The 20,288-nt window shown below is 39.9% G+C and overlaps 1 protein-coding gene across 7 annotated transcripts in view; it reads left to right on the top strand.

Moving 5' to 3' along the window:
- Positions 1–20,288, top strand: part of MAPKAP1 (MAPK associated protein 1) — a 273,571-nt gene that overhangs the window by 168,721 nt on the left and 84,562 nt on the right. For all 7 annotated transcript variants that reach the window (XM_008006232.3, XM_008006231.3, XM_008006238.3 and 4 more), the window contains one exon: positions 1,341–1,450. In XM_008006232.3, the coding sequence (XP_008004423.1) occupies positions 1,341–1,450 (110 nt within the window). The remainder of the gene's footprint in view (positions 1–1,340; positions 1,451–20,288) is intronic.

Raw genomic sequence — 20,288 nt, 5'->3', positions numbered from 1 at the left:
GAGCTTAGCTTGGGGCTTGGCTTTTCTTTCAGATTTCTTGTCAATATGAAGTTCTGCCATGTTTTTTGGCCATGTTCCCTTTAGAGATTCTTATGGAGAAATGGGAATGCGACCAAACTCCTTGTGGCAATTCCCATGTTCCATAGTTGGAAACTTGGGTCCCGTTTGTTACATGAGCTACTTGGAATTGGTCTGTTTTGTTCCAGTGCCCAAGCGTAGTGAGTAGTATTTGTGATACTTGCTATTGCAATTAACAGTCTTGGTGAAGTTATACCTCACACAGGAGATGGGCTTCTGTTTTTAGAGTACTTGTTCCTTAGCAGTTTTTTTCCAATCTAGATGAAGCCTTTCCCCCACCCAGTTTGATTAATTGGAAGCTTACAAGGAGTGTTAGTGTTTTGTCTTATAATTACTTGTGCTTCAGCTAGTATTTTGACTTTCTAGGACTAAGTAGATTAAAGTATTCATACTGAAGTGTATAGACTGTATTAAAAAAAAAATACAGCCTGGTGCGGTGGCTCACGCCTGTAATCCCAGCACTCTGGGAGGCTGAGGCGGGCAGATCATGAGGTCAGGAGTTCAAGACCGGTCTGGCCAAGATGGTGAAACCCATCTCTACTAAAACTATAAAAATTAGCCAGGCACAGTAGCAGGCGCCTGTAATCTCAGTTCCTGGAGAGGCTGGGGCAGGAGATTCGCTTAAATCTGGGCAGCAGAGGTTTTCTGTGAGCCAAAATTGCACCACTGTACTCTAGCCTGGGTGACAGAGTGAGACTCCATCTCAAAAAAAAAAAAAAAAAAAAAAAAGCAAGTGTATGTGTATGAATAAACAAATATATTTACTAGCTAGTTAGAGCATTTTATTTTCCTCCTTCTCAGTTACTTTGGGGTATTACTGCCCTCTGGCCCCACATGACATTTTTTTTTTTTTTGTCTGGGGCTCCATTAGCTTAGTATGATGGCAGTATCTGCCTGTAGTGACATCTACTGATACAAGCCAAGTTTATCAGTTGTCAATCCTTGTTGCAAGATTTGGTTTGGAAGCCAACACTAGGAACCCTGCTGCTGACCCACACAGACCACTTAGGTTCAACTTGGACAAATTAGAAAAACCTTCCCTAAGCCTGAGCTCTCTTTCACTTGGAACTGCTCATGCTAGAATCTTTTATCACCACCCCTCCCATCCCCCACCATTAGAAGTATATCTATTCAACCTATTTTTAAATAATTGGTACCTCAGTATGCACTTACTTTAAAACTTGCTTAAACACAGTGAAGATCGCAGTAACATCTCTCTGGATGAATGTTGGTGATGATGTAATATTTGTCTTTTCCTACAGAAATGCTGCTCATGGATTCTCCCTTATTCAGGTGGACAACACAAAGGTTACCATGAAGGAAATCTTACTAAAGGCAGTGAAGCGAAGAAAAGGATCCCAGAAAGTTTCAGGTGGGATAGTTAAATCATATTCTCGCAGTAGTAGAAGCTTAACCCTTATTAAAAGGGCATAAGGCATGTGTGTGTGATGACTGGCTAGATTGTTTCAGATGTCATTGCTAGAAGGTTTGGTTAGCAGATCTACACAAGAAAAGGTGATTGTACATTGCCCCTGGGCCTCAGAAAGGGACTGGCTCAGTGGCATATGTGAGAAGAATGTATTCATATCAATTGTGGAAGTTCCTTCATTAATAATTTGTGGTAGATTCAGACAGAGCTACTTGTGCTGATGATTAGTTGATGTAAAGCTGTCTTGAAAACCGAATCAGTCCTAAACTTGAATCACTACCTTTAATTTCATGTTTTCACATAATTTCCCATGGGAGAACTTTTAGTTACTAATGTTTCTGGTATGGGGAAGAAAAGAAAAATTTCTCTTCATCTTTATCAAATGAGGGCAACCCTTTAAAAAAAAAAAAAAGACAAAAAGGCAAGTCACTTGATGTGCACAAATAACCTAACTCCTCATTACCCAACTTTATATGGAAAATATGCTTATAGTATTAGCTGTGATATTTAAAGCATATATACCAGGATTGAGAAATAATTATCTTGAGAAATAGCTCAAAGATCTGTCATATCACAGACAACTTTAATATAAATCAACTCATGTTGAATATCTTAGCTCTGTAAATAAAGAGACTTCTTAAACACCTTTGATTTCACCTTTTGGAAAGGAAAAAACGCATTGCTGGCGCTGAAGAAAATAGTTTTGTGCTCTTTTTAAGGGGGGGCATATAATCTGTTCCAGATTTAATTAGCTATCTTCAGATGAAAGCTGAAGTTTTAATAAAAGTTAGAAGAGATAACACAGTGAAGGACACGGATGAGCTGTCTCAAGGCCATATTCCAGGGGAACGATAAGAGCTGTAAAAAATGGCAGAGGAGAGCAATTGAATGGAGCAATGAAAATCTGATTCTCATAAAAAAGAGAGAGAGAGAGAGATGCTGGTAGGGGCGGTTGTAGATGAGACCTGCTAGCGTCTGCAAGCAATTTGGATGCTTGCCAGGAGTCATTGTTCACCCTCGGCTGTGGCGGCTCCGTCCAGATGTGCCAACTGCACGTTTCGGCTTTTGCCAGCTGACTGCGCCGTTTGATAACCAGCTCTCTGGATGCCCATCACTGGCCGCAGAGATAGAATTAAATGATGATGATCTTCCCACAAGTTGGGAGAGGAAACAATGCATATAAATCTTGATTTCATCTCAGCATGAGAAGTCTTTATCCATCATCACTCATAATGAACAAGTCGTTAGCTGGGATGAATGGTGTTCTGGTTTTTCCAAACACCTCTTTTGTTCATTTTTTGGGTGACTTTTATCCATTGCATGGGGGTCAAACTTCTTTGCATTTAGGGGATGATTGAAGAGGCACAGCCACTCCTTCCCAGTGAAAAGTGGATATTTTGGGGTTCCAGGTGCCAATAGAATAGCTTATCAAAGATATTTAGTAGGCATACACTCTTTTGGATCCTGGTTCTTTACTCTTGTTTTGTTCCCAAATATTTTATATAAAAGTATATTTGTGATATAATGCATTATATTCTAAGAAGGCCTTATTCTGAATTGTCCAAGGAGAAGGTGAAACTTTTTTAAGCTTCTTAGTAAAAATTCCACTGTCATAGATTTTTCATACCATGAAACTCCTGTGAACTTATTTAGATAACAGCTGAGCCAGTATCTTTCCTTCTGTCTCCCGTCGTCTCTGTCCAATTGCATACCCGTTTTTCTGTGTCCATTCCCAGCGCTTATCATACACGCATTTATTTATGTTCACCTTTGTGTACACATTACTGCCATTTCCATCAGAATCTTTGCCATATCCTTGGCAAAGAGTTAGGACTCGGTTATCTGAAAAACAGTGATCTGCATTATTTATTCCTTTTCATACAAGAAAAGCCAATTGAGATTGATACATTTACATAAATTACTGTCTATTTTCTTAATCCAAAAAGCTTTTTAACAAAAGAAGCTCCTTCTGTAGCTTTAATAAGTCTGGTCTCATAAAATAGAAGGATCTCCAGTTTGGTAAAGATATTTTTTTAAGCTTAGGTTGATAAAGGCAGGGTACATCTTGTGTTTTTGAACTTTTGTATGAGTAGAGTTTTTTGGAGAGTGATTAATGAGAAGAGGAAAATCCTCTTGTCATAGAAAGTAACACATAGAAAGTACTTTAAAAATTGTTGGTGCTCACAGCTGGCTATGAAATACCTATTAGTTACCTATTATGACACGTGAACTTAGTCATGAACTTGGTGGAAAGAGATGCATTTCCTGAGCCTCTGTCACAATGACCAGCTTAGTCTTTTCAAAAATGTGCCTACCATGCCCCATATCTGGGCCAGAATTAGAGTCAGCAGCCCTGTCATCAAACAGCTTTTACCTGATTGAGTACAGAACAGCACTTGTCTCTTTGCTACCCTTATTGAACTTCAGTGGAGAAGGAGGGAAATACCACTTCAAATCAAAATACATATGCCATGTAGAGTCAGTAGTTATCACAGAGGTTAGTTGTGCTAAAACAAGATTTCAGAAATCCTTTGATAGGCTAACAGTGAACTTGTTAATTGCCCACAGACATTTCTCTTCCCTTACCTTTTTTCCAGACTGACTACACAACTGTTTGTTTGATCATAATAATAAATTTAGAACTTAAACTATTTCATTATTAAATCAAAATGTAGGCCTAATGGCAGTCCTAATATTTGCTCTGTTGTCCTTCAGTGTGGCACTCCTTCCCCAGTTTTCATTTGTGAAAATCAGAAGTTGGTATGTATTTGAGCAAAATAACTCTTCTTTGTTTAGGTAAATAGCTTTGTCAATTGAAGCCCTTAGGGTTTTAAAATCATTCTGCTTTTTAGGATAGACTGTCATTTACAGACACTTGTAACTGATCTAAAATTTTGATTTGCATTATTTATAATTATTTCGTCAACTCATAACTATGAACATTGCATGGTTTTTTTCCTATTAATATTCATGTGAAAAGAATATACTATAGTAGTCTTTTCACAGTATGTTTCAGTCAATTCTCTGCTAAGGTCTATTTTTTATGCCTATTTTTAAATGTCTCTTTTAAAGTTTCTCTTCAACCTTTCATTTTTTTTTTTTTTTCACTGACCCACTTGACATTTGGAATCTACCTGCATTGGCAGGAAGTCCCTACTATTTAAGAAAATTGTAATTGGAGAATCCAGTTTTAGAAGAATTAGATGAAACCTCTTTATTCATGTTAACAGTTGGGTGGGTGTGTTTTTGACACAGTAAAGAGTGGCTTGTCAGGTCCCTTGATTTAGGCAGTAAAATATACTAAACTGTTATTTAGTGAATAAAGGCCTTAATTCAAGTTCTCCCTCTGTCAAAGTTACCCTCACAATCAGTGACCTTCTGAGTTTCTTAGTACTGTGGTGTTGTTGTTGTTGTTTAAAAATGCTGTTAACCATCAGTCCTTCCCAGTCTTCTGAAGCATTATGTTGGACATGACAGACACACTGCTGAGAAAGTGATCAATTTCAGTTTTTAACATTGACACAGAAATATAGATACCTCTTAATCTACAAAAGAGAGTGTCAAAGTGGGGTTTACTAAGCAGAATAGTTTTCCGCATAACTTGTCACAATAGTCTCATTATAAAATAGAGGTGATTTTCTCTATTGTCTGTGGAAAGATTGAACAGGAGCATATTAACTTTTTCTTATTCCTGTCCATTCTTTTGATATGAAAGACAAATTTTTATTAGTCTGAAGATTCTTTTAAAAAGTTCTTATAGTATTGTTAATAAACCTAGTGACATTCATTCCTACTTTTATAAAATTTCACGAAGAACTTGAAAGAGAAGTGTTAGCTTTGTCAGGTGGACTCCCTCCTAACTCTATCTGTTTAGAGTCACAGAGCACCTTATTGCTTGCTGATTTACTTTGTTTTCACAAGACCCCTAGAATGTCACCAGTGAGATAGTCTACGGGGCTTTTCAAACGTTATTCCGCAAAGTACTGCTAGGAGCAGAGGGGGAGTAAACATGTACGACAGGGTATGGGGTTCTGGTCTGAGGGACAATTCATGATGGCATCATTGGACTCTTAAGTTGTATCTTACAAATTCATGTGAAATGTAAATATCGATCCATAATGTATCTGTAGCTGTGTCGTACATTCACTGACGTGCTCCCCTGTGTCAGACCTAAGGAGGATCTTATTCTAGAGCAAGAGTGTACATAAGGGGCTGAGAGGGAGAATGATAGAATGGAGGGGAGCTCTCTGCAGCCTATAGGGTGTTCAGGGAGCCCCTGTCTGAGAAATTGACATTTAAACAATGACTTTCACATTTAAGCTATGAACAGTTTAGGAGCAAGGCAGGGACAATGCCAATCAAAGAGTGGCTTGCCATATTTTAGTGTAAAAAGAACATTTAAGATTACTTTGCAGTTTACTTAACCCCCCATCCCGCCAAAAAAAAAAAAAAAAATTATAGTAAAATTGATCATTTAAGGGAGATAAAGCAGGTTCTCTGCACAGTAAGTGGCACCATCATCTACCCATTCACCTGAGCCACATACCCAGCTGTCAGTCTTGAATTTTTCCTGCACTGTCTCCCCACATCTTATCCATTAACAAGTCTTGTCAGTTTTACCTCTGGAATAGATTCTGAATCCATTTAGTTGTCTTCATCTCTGTTGGATGGGTCCAGGTCACCATGACTGTCCACCTAGACTGCTGAAATAGCACCCTGGATGGTTTTTGTGCTCGTGCTCTTGGCCTCTCTCCAGTCTGTTGTTTACACAGCAACCAGAGAGAGTTTTAAGATACGAGTCTGTATAGAATTAAATCCAAATTTTTAACCACTGTGAAATACACTGAGGCCCAAAGAGGATAAGAGACACACAGAGAGTATGAACACAAAGAAATAAAAGAACTTGAAAGAAATGGAGAAAAAAATACAGAGTTGATGATTGCCTTATGACAGAGGGATACAGATCAGGCAGAGACCCTGGGCACCCAAGGCCATGGGGAGGTGCAGAATTTCGAGCCTGTGACCCACTGCGGACCTGCTGTAGTAGACTGGCTGCAGCAGGGTCAGTCACCAAAATACCACACACAGTAGGTCTTACTTTCATTGCAGATAGACTGAGAAAGTTGTAGACAGATGAATTTATTATTTATTAAGAGTATTTTAGCCAGGCACAGTAGCTCACACCTGTAATTCCAACACTTGGGAGGCCAAGGCAGGAGGATCGCTTGAACCCAGGAGTTTGAGACCACACTGGGCAACATAGTGAAACCCTGTCTTCACTAAAAAAATTTAAAAATTAGCCAGGCGTGGTGGCACACGTGTGTAGTCCCAGTGACTGGTACCTGTCCAATATATAGTAGTATGACTAGAAATAGTAGTATGCTCAGTAAATGCTTGTTAAGTGAACTTATGAAAAATGCACATGTGTTAAGGTTTTTAGGGTAATTATGTCACACAGTATATAGATACTGCATTTACTTTTTTAACTCAATAATATATCATAGACTGATGTGGGAGGATTGGTTAAACCCAGGAGGTCAAGGCTACAGTGAGGCATGATCACACCACTACACTTCAGCCTGGGTGACAGAGCAAGACCCTGTATTGCAGGGGGAGGTATTTTAAAAGGGATTTGTGTGCCAGGGGAGGAGTTGGTCTTTCCAAAAGGAGGACCCCTTTCAAGGACATGGGAGCTAATGAATGGAGTACCTTGGTGTACCTAGAAATACTACCTCATTTAATCTGTACAGCAGCCCTGGAAAGTAGATTTTATTATGCCTGTTTTGAAGATGAGGCTTTAGAAATGTTAAAAGTAAAGGAAAAAAAGAGGTGCATCTTAGAATTAAGGACCTATGGTAACAGTATATGTAATGATGTACTTCTCTGAGCCTCACTTTCCTCAGCTCTAAGAGGTTAAACTTACCCAAGTTTCCTCAGTAAGTAAATGGTGAATCTAAATTGGAGCCCAGGCTTTTTTGACCTCAAAGCCTATACTCTTTTTATTTGTACCATGTTGCTTATTAGAACCCTAATGGGAGAACAAATTTAAAATTCTGTAAACAGAAACGTTCATTGATTCTGAGATCTAAATGCACTAGGGAAGTGCAGCATTTAAAGGAACCCTGTGGTGAATCTGGATATAAAGCCAGGAATTCTTTTTGTAATTGCACAATTTGTCTGTATTGGTGTCAGTTTTAATGTTTTATGTCTAGCTTTCTTAAAGCAACATACACCTGTCCTAAGCTGCCCTGTGGAAAAGGGAAACCCATATATATTTTAGATGGAGTAGGGTTTTTAACACTCTTCTAGCTTGAAATGCCCTCTGAAGGCTAATGTAAGCTAAAGAATGTTCTGGCTATAGGGTTGAACAGAGAGTCCTACTTCATGTGCAATTGATACAGAAAATCCAGTATTCTTTCTTCTATCAAAGTCGAGTTTGTAAGCCAGGGACACAGATTTGTGGTTTCTTTATGCTGTAGCAGGTAATCCTTAAAAGAATAAACACGGAATGAGTGAATGAATGAATGAATGAATGGATGGATGGAAAATAGAACTGTTTAAGTGATCTTTGTCAAAAAAGAGGCAGTAAATTCTGCAGACAACTGTTCCTCCTTATGGAAGAATAAATAATCATGCTGATGCCTCTCATGCGTGGGAGATGAATAGGAAATGAAGACCTGATACTCGATATCCAGTGACCTATTGGGAAAATGCTACAGTAAATTAGGCTGCTAAAGTGTTTAAATGTGTGACTCAGAAGTGCCCCAGGCAAGGAGCTCCGAGTTCAATATTCCTGCCTTCCTCCTTTCTCTGCCTCTTTATCTTACTGTTCCATCTCACCTGAGCCTCTCCCTGTCTGGAGTGCTCTGAGGCTCCTGATGGATCTTCCCAAATATAGAGCACAGCACATTGAAGATGGCATTGCAATCAACTATTTTATCCAGAAAGCCTGGAAATTTAGAGAATTTATGTCAAGCAAAAATCTTTTGGAACCACTTTAGAGACCCAATTATTTTAGAAGGGTGTTATGAGCTCTTGCGACTGCCACATCAGAAAAACTTGAAATATATCATTTGCCAAAACTATGTTTGACCAGCATTTACTCTTCCTGCTAGTCGCTAATCTTTCAGAAGTTCCTTTTTCATTATAAAATCTATTCATTCACTTCATCTGGGCAGTCACAAGTGTGGATTCGATTAATGAAAAAGCAGACTGAAAGGAAGAAAAAAGACATATGCCCCGAGAGGCTATTTGGTGGTATGGGAGACACACACACACACTTAGAAGTCAGACAGCCTTCTCCTGGGTTCACTAGGGGCCGATTCTAGAGCACCGCCAATTTAATAATAGCTTCTTAGGAAATACTACTACATTAAATGTACATATTGATTGTAAACTGCATCCTCATTTTATAAATGTTTTAAAAAATGAAAATCTATCTCAGAATTAAGAAATTCTGGAAACTGTATATGTGTGTAATGATGTACTTAACCTCTCAAAGCCTCACTTTCCTCAACTCTTAACATGGGAGAGGCTGAGTGAGGATTAATCAAGGCACTGGAGGACAGAGCCATGTGTGCTCTTAAGCTCTGTGTGGCTCCGAGATGCTCTGTTTAGTTCAACTGTCATCAAATGCTGCCTGCTTTCTGCCACGCTGCACTAGAAATCAGGTGGAAAACCCAATGAGTACACGGAAAAAGAGGGATTAAAATGTGTAAATTGACAAGCAGATGTATATAAACTACTAAAGCAGCACAGGTAAGGGAGTCCTACTTGAAACTACTGGGTTGGGTAGGGGACTGAGAAAAGATGCTCTGGGGTGATTTATTTGATGGCTTCTTGAAGATTAATTAGAACTTTGCCAGTTGGGTAAATGAGAAGAAGAACATTCTAAGTAGAGGAGACAACATGTTTTGAGATGTAGTCACAATACATAGAAGTTCCAAATCACTGGAGCAGGAAGAGGGCAGAGAATAAACTACAGAAACTAGGCAGGGCCAGATCCGACCAGGCCAGGCCTGGTAAGTGAGCTTAAAAATAGAAGTGCATTCATGTTTTGGGAGCTTGTTTTGTAACAGGCATTATGTAGGCACTAAGAATTTTGTAAAGACCAAGAAATGGTTCCTGCTCTCAAGGAGCTTTCTGTTTAGTTGGAATAAGCAGGCAATTATAATACCATGCAAGGGATGATACCATGGAAGTAAGTATAGGGCCTGAGTGCACATAGGGAGCAGGGAGCCCTGGTTCCATCCTGGGGAGTCAGGGAAGACTATCCCAAGCTCCTCATCTGGCTGAAATCTGAAGATGAATAGAAACTAGGCAGGTAAAGAGGGATGGGAAAGAGTGTTCAGGCTGCTGTGGTCATCAGGAGCTAGGTTATGTCCATATGTAAGCTGTGTTGAATGTGAACTGTATTCTGATGGCAGAGGGGATCTGTTGAAAGAAGGGCAATATATAATCAGAATTTCTGTTAGGAAACACTCATCTGTATTGTACAAATGAATTAGAGGCCACAGAATGTGAAGCAGGGAAGTGCAGAGGCTCTCAAGAAATCTGTCCAACAGATAATGGAGCCCTGAATTAAGGGTGCAGAAGAGTAGAAGCTGCTCGTCAGGAAACAGGGGTGGACACTATGGTAACATCTGGTTTCTTTCATTAGAGCTAAATGCACAGTTTGGGAGAACTGAAATAGCTTTGACCTGTGGCCAGATCTCCTGGAGTTAGTATCAAAAGAAGGTAGTGGCATTTAAAGATATTTTTAAAATGAAATTAAATACTTGTCGGGGAAGAAGCAAACATTTTAGAGATGTGTGAAGTAAAAAATGAAAGTTTCCTCTAACTTCCTTTGGTGTAAATCCTTTGGTTTTTTCCTTCAGTTCACATATAGATATACATATAGGTTATACATTTCATGTGGACAGGATTCTTGTTTTTTGTTTTTGTTTTTTAAATCACTTACATAATCAACACCTGTCAAGGTACCTGTCAAATAGTATACTCAGTAAATGCTTGTTAAGTGAACTCATGAAAAATGCACATGTGTTAAGGTTTTTAGGGTAATTATGTCGCACGGTATATATGATAGTACATTTACTTTTTTAGTTCAGTAATATAAGCATTATTCTATATTAGAGTGACCACACATTTTTTCTTACTAATAATTTGTTCAACTTAGCTCTCTATTGAAGGATGTTTAGATTATTTCCAAATTTTCAGTATTACAAAAACATGCAGTGAACAATCTTGTTTGAATATTCATTGGGCACATTTGTGCTAGATTTTAAATATAGATTGCTTGTCAAATATTTATTTAAAATGTTGAGGAAAAATTGCCTTTCAAAAAGTTTATGCCTGGCTGAATGCAGTGGCTCACACCTGTCATCCCAGCACTTTGGGAGGCTAAGGCAGGTGGATCACCTGAGGTCAGGAGTTTGAGACCAGCCTGGCCAACATGGCGAAACCCTGTCTCTACTAAAAATCCAAAAATTAGCCAGGTTAGATGGCAGGTGCCTGTAATCCCAGGTACTCAGAAGGCTGAGGCAGGGAGAATTGCTTGAACCTGGGAAGCAGAGGTTGCAGTGAGCCAAGATCATGCCACTGCACTCTAGCCTGGGTGACAGAGGGAGACTCTGTCTCAAAAAAAAAAAAAAAAAAAACCAACTTATGCTCATTCTTTGACATTCTAACAGTATGTGAGAATGCCCTTTTTCCCAGCTCCTTACCAACACTGAATGTTATCAGTCTTTAATTTTTGCCAAACTGATGGTTAGCAGCCAGTATCTCATTTTAATTTGCATTTCTGGGTCTTTAGTGTTGTTTAGTATTTTTAAATGTGTGTATTAGCCATTTTATCTTTCTAAAAGATAGTTCTTTGGTCAGTCACGACTATTTTAATGGGAAAAAGGATTGAGAAAAAGCCTGATTTCAGAATACCATTTTTAAGATGTGCTCTGTAGTTCAGAATACAGCTCGCCCCCACCTCACTTCCCCCTGCTTCCTGCCAAAGCAGGTGTATAAGCATACATACACACACACACCATCATGTAGAGAAATGGATCACACATCCAAGCCACACAGCTTCACTTGTTTGCCTGCTGGCCCTTTGCGCACCGGCAAAGCTTTTGTTTATATGTTCAGAAAAAGCTGTCTAATAATCTACCAGACTTTAATTCACCTCCCATTTGAGAACTTCTGTTATCTGATTGCTTTGTCATCAACACTAGTTTAAAAAACAGATTTTTAGTTAAATGTTTATTAAATACTTTAGTCTGGTACATGTACATAGCATCTAGAAAATGCATCATAATCTGGAAATCAGAAACATAGACAAAAACACTGTTACCCCTTAATCGGTTTATTTTGGGGCGGCAGATCTAAGGACATGCCTGGCAGCATTATGAACAGCACTGGCACCAAGGGCAACTGTAGGGGGTTAATGGGGACCCTGCATCATTCCTTGCCATGTGCCTGGTGCGTAAACTCCTAGAAGTTTCTGGGAATGGTAGCAAGTGGGGAAAAGGCTGCAACCAACAATCAATGTCACAAAGTGGGGATGACTAATTTGCTGAGAAGACCGTTGAGACAGATGTTTAATTAGCTGAAGTCAGAGTGGATAAATTGGGAGAGTACTGCCTATGCAGAGAGATGCCTTTTTCCCCCTCATCTCTTTTTCAACTGCTTTTTGTGTGTGTGTCCTTACTTTTCTTTTTGAAGACAATATCCTCAGATTGGAGAGAGGTAGGAGAAAGGTAGAAAGTACCAAGGTAATGATTCCAATTTGATTGCATCTACTGAACACTTACTGTATTCCAGGTATTTTTGTATTTAACCTTTACAAAAGACCTTGTGAGATGGGCATTATCTCTTTTTTATGGTAGAAAGCCAAGGATATACATAGATACAGAGAGAAAGAGAGGACATGGAGTGCGTGTGTGCACACTTGTATGTGTTTCTAATGAGTAATAGAGGTGAGATTTGAACCCAGTCCCTTTGATTCTTGAGCCCAGTGTTTTTTTCCATTTACCACAGCTTCCTCACTTAAAATGTAATGTGGAGGAGGGAACTTTCTGGAATAAAGCTAATCATCTGTATATTGACTGGGAATCTATATATTGACGGGAGCGGCCGTTGCCAAGTGTGTGCATTTGTCAGACTGTCAAATTGTATTTGTACAATTTGTGCATATATTGCATGTAAATTTTACCTAAAAGTAAAAAGAGAATCTTAAACAAATATTGAGCTTCAGTTAATGCTGTGTACGCTCAAGTAGTTCAGAGTGAATGTAGTAATGTCTCCTCCTTGATTTGAAATGCATTTTTAAAAATGGATTTATAGATATGTGATCAAGCAAGTATTGTAAAATGTTAACTGTAGGTCTAGGTGATGGGTATATGGGTTTCCAATGTTCAGTTCTTTCAACTTTTCTGTGGTTTATAAATACTCGTAATAAAATGGGAAAGAACTCACAAAAATTAAAAATACATAATTTAGACACTGTTGATACTAATATGAATTTCTGAATGTACAAACATGTATTCTTATAGCATAGAAAGCACTAGGATATTTTATTGTTATTAACTCATCTGTTAAATAACACCTTTGAGGTCATAATTGCTTCCATTGATCTGTGGTTTTAAGTTGCATATACAGTTACAGGTATAATAATTACCACTTATGAATACTCAAACTTGGCCAGGTGATCTGCCAGACACTTTTTTCCATTACACTTTAATCCTTAAAACAACTATTTGAATCAGTTGTCATATTCATTTTATAAACGAGAAAACTAAAGCTCAGAGAGGTTTCAGGACTTGCTGAGGTCACACAGCTAGTAGGGGAGTAGGGACTCAAAGCCAAATGGCCAAAGGTTGTACCACTGTGTGGTGCTTCCTCCTACTGGATAAGGTTACAGGGCCCATGGCTCAGTGGAAGCTGTTTCTCCCTAGAGAGACCAGATGGCCCCGCTTCAGCTGGGGGTGACAGCAAGACTCAGTGGAAACAGCATGGGCTTTGCAACCAAACCAACCCCAGTCCACAGCCCAACTGTCCTTTTTACAAGCTGTGAAGTTAGGGAAGTCTTCAGCCCCTTCTGACCTCAGTTGTCTTTTCTGTAAATAAAGATAATAATACCTGTCTTGCAAGGTTGTTGTCTTAACTGAATGCATAGAAAACAGTCCACAGTAGGCGCTCAGTGGACATCAGCTGCCATCATCCCTATTGCCACTATCATGCCAGGCATGCCATAAAACCTGCCTTTCTCTTTAGGTTTTGGTTTACTTCCTTTTCTCTTTAGGTTTTGGTTTACTTCCAAGCCATATGACTTGGCCTTTGCCTGCACCTTTTGTTTTCCAGTGAATTAAGTCTATAGAAAGCTTTTACCTTGTGATAGAATGAGCCTTTGAATTGTGTTTGAATTAGAATCTGCTAGAAGCACACTTTATTTTGAAGAAGGAGAAAACTAGGCCCAGAGAGTCAACTCAAATGATTTTTTTTTTTTTACTAATAAGCGAATTCATACCATATATCTATAAGGATGGATTAATGGTCACAAGCCTTGTTTATCAGATAGCTTATGTCTGCAAATTTAATTTCGTATGCCAAAGATTCTGGAGATAATGTGAACAAACTATAATTGCCTGTAACAAACACATTTACAAGTGAGTTTTAAAAGTCTTTGTGTTCACAGTTTAGTAGCTCACAGACGCTGTTACTTCTTCTCAAAAAACATTTAAAAGAGGAAGTATACTTAAATATCCATGTGATTCTGAAAATGAAAATTATTCTATAATTACAGGATTAGAGTGTTGCATGTGCCCATTACATCTCTCCAGCCTCCATGAAGAGTCTGTCTCCAGAGGAAGCCAAAGGCCCTCTGTTTTCGGTCAGGCCATTGATTTGTTTATCCTATTAGTAGCTGTAAGGAAAACTCTTCTCTTCAAGATTGATTTTAGCTACTTTCTATGAAAAAAAACACTGCTTTAGTAGAGTTACCCCACCACAGAAAACCAAGGACCTGAACCACCCATCTCCTGTTCTGCTGCTTACAGAGGCCGGACACAGGAGCTGTTTTACTCCCATAAGCAATGTAAAAGGCGTTTTAAACAACTTGGTTAGTAATTTTGCATAGTTCTTCCTTTTTGAGTAAATTACAAGTAGTGGCACTTTCTGCTGCATATCTGCAACAGCTTTAAGTGCATTAGAAAAAAAAGAAAAATAGCTAGTCAGTAAGGGCATTTCTTGTTCTGCCTTACATGACAATAATGTCCTGAGACAAAGAAGACTTAAAATCAGGAAAATGGCATTGGATTAGCACCGTAAGGCAGATCTGGGGAGAGGACGTATCAGCATCTACCTCTCTGGTTACCTAGCTACTAATCACAGTATGGCAGGCAGCTAGGTGTGTAGATTCTACTGTGTCATCGAACCAATTTTTCAAACAGAAAGTCAGTGAGATGTGATTAAAGCCCAAGTGCTGCAAAAGATACAAGGTGGCCTATTGGAACTCCTCAATCTTCCTGGAAACTGTCACCACATAATCACAGAAATATCAAATCATAGCAAAACTTAAGCTTTCCTTTTCTTTTTTCACCTTTTTTTTTTTCACACACTACATTTAATAGCAGAACAATGTGAATTAAGATAACATGTAACTTAAGTCTAAGAATCCCCGAGGGTCATGTAGATCTCTCAGGTACAGGTACAGTGCATCTGAAACCTAACTTATTGTTCAATAAATATTTATAGAGTCTTGGCTACATTTCAGGTAGTGAGTAAGGATATAAGGGTGACAGTTGCATGATCTTAGAGAGCTAACATTCTAATATAGGAGATGGTCAATAAACAAAACAACAAAACACATTTGATAGGAATTCTTGCTCCGGCTTTTGTTAGTCCTTCCATTTTCTTTTACTTTCTTTCTTTCTTGCTTGCCATGCCTGCCTTGCCTGCCTACCCGCCTTCCTTCCACAGTTTCACTCTTTTTGCCCAGGCTGGAGTGCAATGGTACAATCTTGGCCCACTGCAAAGGTTCAAGCAATTCTTCTGCCTCAACTTCCTGAGTAGCTGGGATTACAAGCACACACCACCACAACCAGCTAATTTTTGTATTTTTAGTGGAGATGGGGTTTCGCCATGTTGGCCAGGCTGGTCTCAAACTCCTGACCTCAAGTAATCTGCCTGCCTTGGCTTCCCAAAATGCTGGGATTACAGGCATGAGCCGCCGCACCCCACTAGTGCTTCCATTTGCTAACAGAAAAGACTTCCTTGAGTCCTCAGGTTTGGGAGTTCCCCTCGTAGAGGGAGTCTGTCTGGCTCCCAGGCTCAGGCATAACTTCATTCTTTCCACTCATTTCCACACATCTCTTAATTGGGCTACCAGCACCCCTCCTTGATGCAGGCAGGGAGAAGTGGACAGGACAGAAAGGGCTGGGTAAATTCATGAGCAGTAAATGACTCCATCAACAGTGGCCATCAAGGGAAAAGGCCATGTCCCAGCCTTGGAAGCTGGGAAGGGACACTGATCCTCTCCAGACATCAGTATTCCTCATCCACTTAGGCTTGTGGCAGAGGCACCATGGCCCTGTCCCCAGTAAGGTCCTAATATACTGATCTTGCCAGCTGCTGGTAAGCACCTTGCAAAAGAAAAGAATGAGAGTGCCCCCTTTTCCTTGAGTACCTTGAAAACTCCTTTTGGAGAGGTAGGTTCCTTATGGTTTACCAGCACCGCAGCTGGCCCACGGCAGTAGTTAGCACTTTTGTGGAATGAACTAAGATGTAGTGAAAACCAATCCACAGCTTGTAGCCACTTGTCTCTCGGCCAGCCCACACCTGAGGCCACCACTTTCTGTTTAGGAGTGGATTTACTGTACTTTGGTTATCAGAGATCAAACTCCCTCAGAGAATTACATCATCACATGAAAATGTAAATGTGTTTAAAATGAAAGGCAATGTGCATCCATTGTAATTAGTGTTGCTGCCCAGGTTCCTGTAATGATATGGATCTCTTCTAAGTCCTTGGGGAGCCAGAGGAGTATACCAAAAGCAGACGTTTTAAACATTGATAGTCACCTAAGGGTGCCCAGGAGGAGGAAGCTACTGCTGGAAGCTACTGTATTGCAGAAAAAGAAAAAAAAGTAAACTCACTTTCCAAACGGGGTGTGGGTATGTGTGAAAGAGAGAGAGAGCACAGCCTAAGTCCTCATTCTTTCTAATGTAAGTTAATAGATATTGTCTGATATTTATAACTTATAGGAATGCTAATAAAAAATAAGGTGAGTACCAAAAATCACAAACAAAAACAAAAACAAAAAAAACCTTAAATTGCCTATAAGGAGGGTCTCAAGAATAGGACAGAGAATTACTCTTTTTCATCATAGGACTTAACAGCATTATTTACTCTTAAAACTATATGTATGAGGCCGGGCACAATGGTTCATGCCTGTAATCCCAGCACTTTGGGAGGCTGAGGCAGGTGGATCACGAGATCAGGAGTTCAAGACCAGCCTGGCCAAGATGGTGAAACCCTGTCTCTACTAAAAATACAAAAAATTAGCCGGGCATGGTGGCGTGCGCCTGTAATCCCAGTTACTCCGGAGACTGAGGCAGAGAATTGCTTAAACCTGGGGAGGGGCAGTGGTTGCAGTGAACCAAGATTGCACCACTGCACTCCAGCCTGGGCGACAGAGCGAGACTTCATCTAGAAACACAAACAAACAAACAAAACACTGTGTGTATGAATCCCAGCACTTTGGGAGGCTGAAGTGGGCAGATCACGAGGTCAGGAGATCAAGACCATCCTGGCTAGCACAGTGAAACCCCACCTCTACTAAAAATACAAAAAATTAGCTGGGCATGGTGGTGCGCACCTGTAGTCCCAGTTACTTGGGAGACTGAGGCAGGAGAATCGCTTGAACCCTAGAGGCGGAGTTTGCAGTGAGCCAAGATCACACTACTGTACTCCAGCCTGGGTGACAGAGCAAGACTGTCTCAAAAAAAAAAATGTATGCTACTTTGATTAAAGTTAATTTTTAAATTTTGTTAAAACAGCTTACTTTCAACTTCTGGAGCTTAGAAGGATCTTTCTTTCTTTACTTATGTGGATTTTGTCTGTATGAAAACGCCCTTTCTCCGAAAAGCAAACCATTCATTTCATCATGTTGGATGTCAGATTTCTCTGAGAACATCATTATTAAATAGTTGCTGCTTCTTATAAACGTTTTCAAACTTTTTAAGACCAATATGTTGTATGAGTATAGTCAGTGTATTGTGATTCTGCCAATGCTTTGTCTCTGTGACCCGTATTTTCCGTAGGTTAAAGCATAAGCTATTAGCTGGATACTCTGTCCCATTCTAAGGATGACTAATATCTCAAATATAAATGAAAACAGCTGCTTTTCCATAACATTAGAGTCCCAAACAGCTGTCACATGTACGTTTTGACATTCTTACTTCTTTTTAAATTGGGACAAAAATTAGTTTACTAGATTTGCTGATCTGGTTAAGTATATCATCTAACTTCTGTGGCGAGGTACAGAAGAGGTCATAGGAAAGTTCATGGAACCCAGCATGCAGACATCCCCAAAGGCTTGAACTAACTTAAAATGAAAACCCTGTGATGAGACCCTCCTGTGCCAAGAACATAAGGTCTGTAAGGGCCTGGCAGTGGCTGCTGCACCACTGCCACCTTTGCCAGCAAGCCTGAACCTCGGCAGACAGCCATTGTTCTCTGTTCCACCGAAGAGATTGTGGAGTGCCACCCCATTGTCTCCTGAAAGCCTAAGTCAGTGTATTCTCCTCTTCTGCGACCCTTGAAGGATTTATTTTAGGAGGTGGCTTTTGCGGATCAGAAGATCATGCTTCCTTTGTTAGCTTATACTGGTCATTCTCTGTCTTTGAGCTCCTTGATTTAGTCTCCTCTTCAATAAAATAAGGTCCCAGCCATGAGATCATAGTCTTCTGGTTGGTAGCCTTAACTGTGGAGCTTACTTAAGACCTGAGTTCTAGAAGACCTACCTGGTTCGACCCCTGCTCCTATTAATTTTCTTTTGTTTGTTTGTTTGTTTGTTTGTGATGGACTTTTGCTCTTGTTGTCCAGGCTGGAGTGCAATGTCACAGTCTCAGCTCACCGCAACCTCAGCCTCCTGGGTTCAAGCGATTCTCCTGTCTCAGTGTCCTGAGTAGCTGGGATTATAGGCATGCGCCACCATGCCTGGCCAATTTTGTATTTTTAGTAGAGACAGAGTTTCTCCATGTTGGTCAGGCTGGTCTCGAACTCCCCACCTCGAGTGATCTGCCCGCCTCAGCCTCCCAAAGTGTTGTGATTACAGGCATAAGCCACCGCACCCGGCCTCCTGTTACTTTTTCTAGGTCTTTGATAAGTTTCTTAACCCATTTGAACTCCTTATTTATGAATGAAAATAATAATAATGTCTTCTTCATAGCATTATTGTGGAATTAAGCAGAGATCCATGCAAAGCACCAAGGACCCAGTAAGTCTTTGCTGTTATTATCTTACCACTCAGTAAATGTTAGTCCTGTCCCCTCCTTTCAGTTTCAGTCATGAAACCCAGTCAGACTCACAGTTTTGTGATCTAGTGCTCTTTTTGTATGAATATGACTACTTTGAGTTATAGTTCAAAAGAGACTCTAGCTGCTAAGGAACCCAGCTCAAATTGAGTCCACATATGAGGTACAGCCCAGAATGTGTGCATCTGTCTGCCCAGCTGCTCATTTGGGCTTTTCCAGGGGTCCAAGGCCCCTTGTCAGAGCAGCAGAGCATCAGCAAGAACATAGGAGTGCACATGTAGGAATGACCTAGTGTTCCTCTGGAGTACCCTGCATCTGGAGCAGGATATGCAGAAGGGTTAAAAGCTGAAGAAACTTTAGTCATAAATTTTCTTTTCAGCAGGACTTCCCAGGGAACATCTGACATTAGCAGAGAGGAAATGCTGATTGGCCTGGGAGTCAGCTGAAGGAGACAGGAACTGCAGTGGAAGCTGCTGGATTTACTGTTATTAGCAAGGCAAATGGAAAGCCAGCAGGGCAGCCCAGCTCCCAGATAATAGATCTAACAAGAAAGAAAACTCTGAGAAAGGAAAATGGCTGACAGCCACGTCTCCTCTTCTGCCATTTTCCCATTGCTTTTATCTTTTTGTTTTGTTTGTAGCACAAAGAGAAGCATATTTTCACATCTTCGGTTGTAAGTCACAGTTGGCTTAAAATAAAACAGGATATATAATTCAGCTTCTTATCTGTTTAATAGCTTCAGAGTTGAGCATGGCAAAATGTGCAAAATTGTATTAATGTATTAAGAAATAGTTGCTATTTCTTGAGCACTTATGTGCCAAACTAAGTGCTTTACATGTGTTACTATCTCATTTAATCTATATAATAACCACATGAGTTAGAAATTATCATCATTCCCCACTTAGAAATAAGGAAACAGTGCTTAGAGCACTTAAGTAATTTCCAAAGTCTCATGAATTGGTGGTAGTGCTTGACCCCGCCATCACAGTCCTACTAACCTAGTAGAAGGTACTGAGGTGAGAGCTTAAATGGCTATTATAAAGCTGGACAGGGTAGTGGTAATTAAAGTGCTGGGAGTGTTTTTAGGGCAACCTAAATCTATGTTCCCAGGTTGCAGTCCTCAAGCCTGGTCTCTTTACTTACATTAAAAATAATTAATTAATTAATAAGTACTTACCAAGGCTTGTGAAACGCAACCTCAGTTGGCACAATGGTTATTAGAAGGAAGATGGGGCAGGCAGAGAGAAGCCCTGTTGGC

This window comes from Chlorocebus sabaeus, chromosome 12, assembly GCF_047675955.1.
Source record: "Chlorocebus sabaeus isolate Y175 chromosome 12, mChlSab1.0.hap1, whole genome shotgun sequence".
In the NCBI taxonomy this organism is placed as follows: Eukaryota; Metazoa; Chordata; class Mammalia; order Primates; family Cercopithecidae; genus Chlorocebus; species Chlorocebus sabaeus.
Note: the sequence above shows the minus strand (reverse complement) of the source record. Positions and strands in the feature narration are given on the sequence as shown.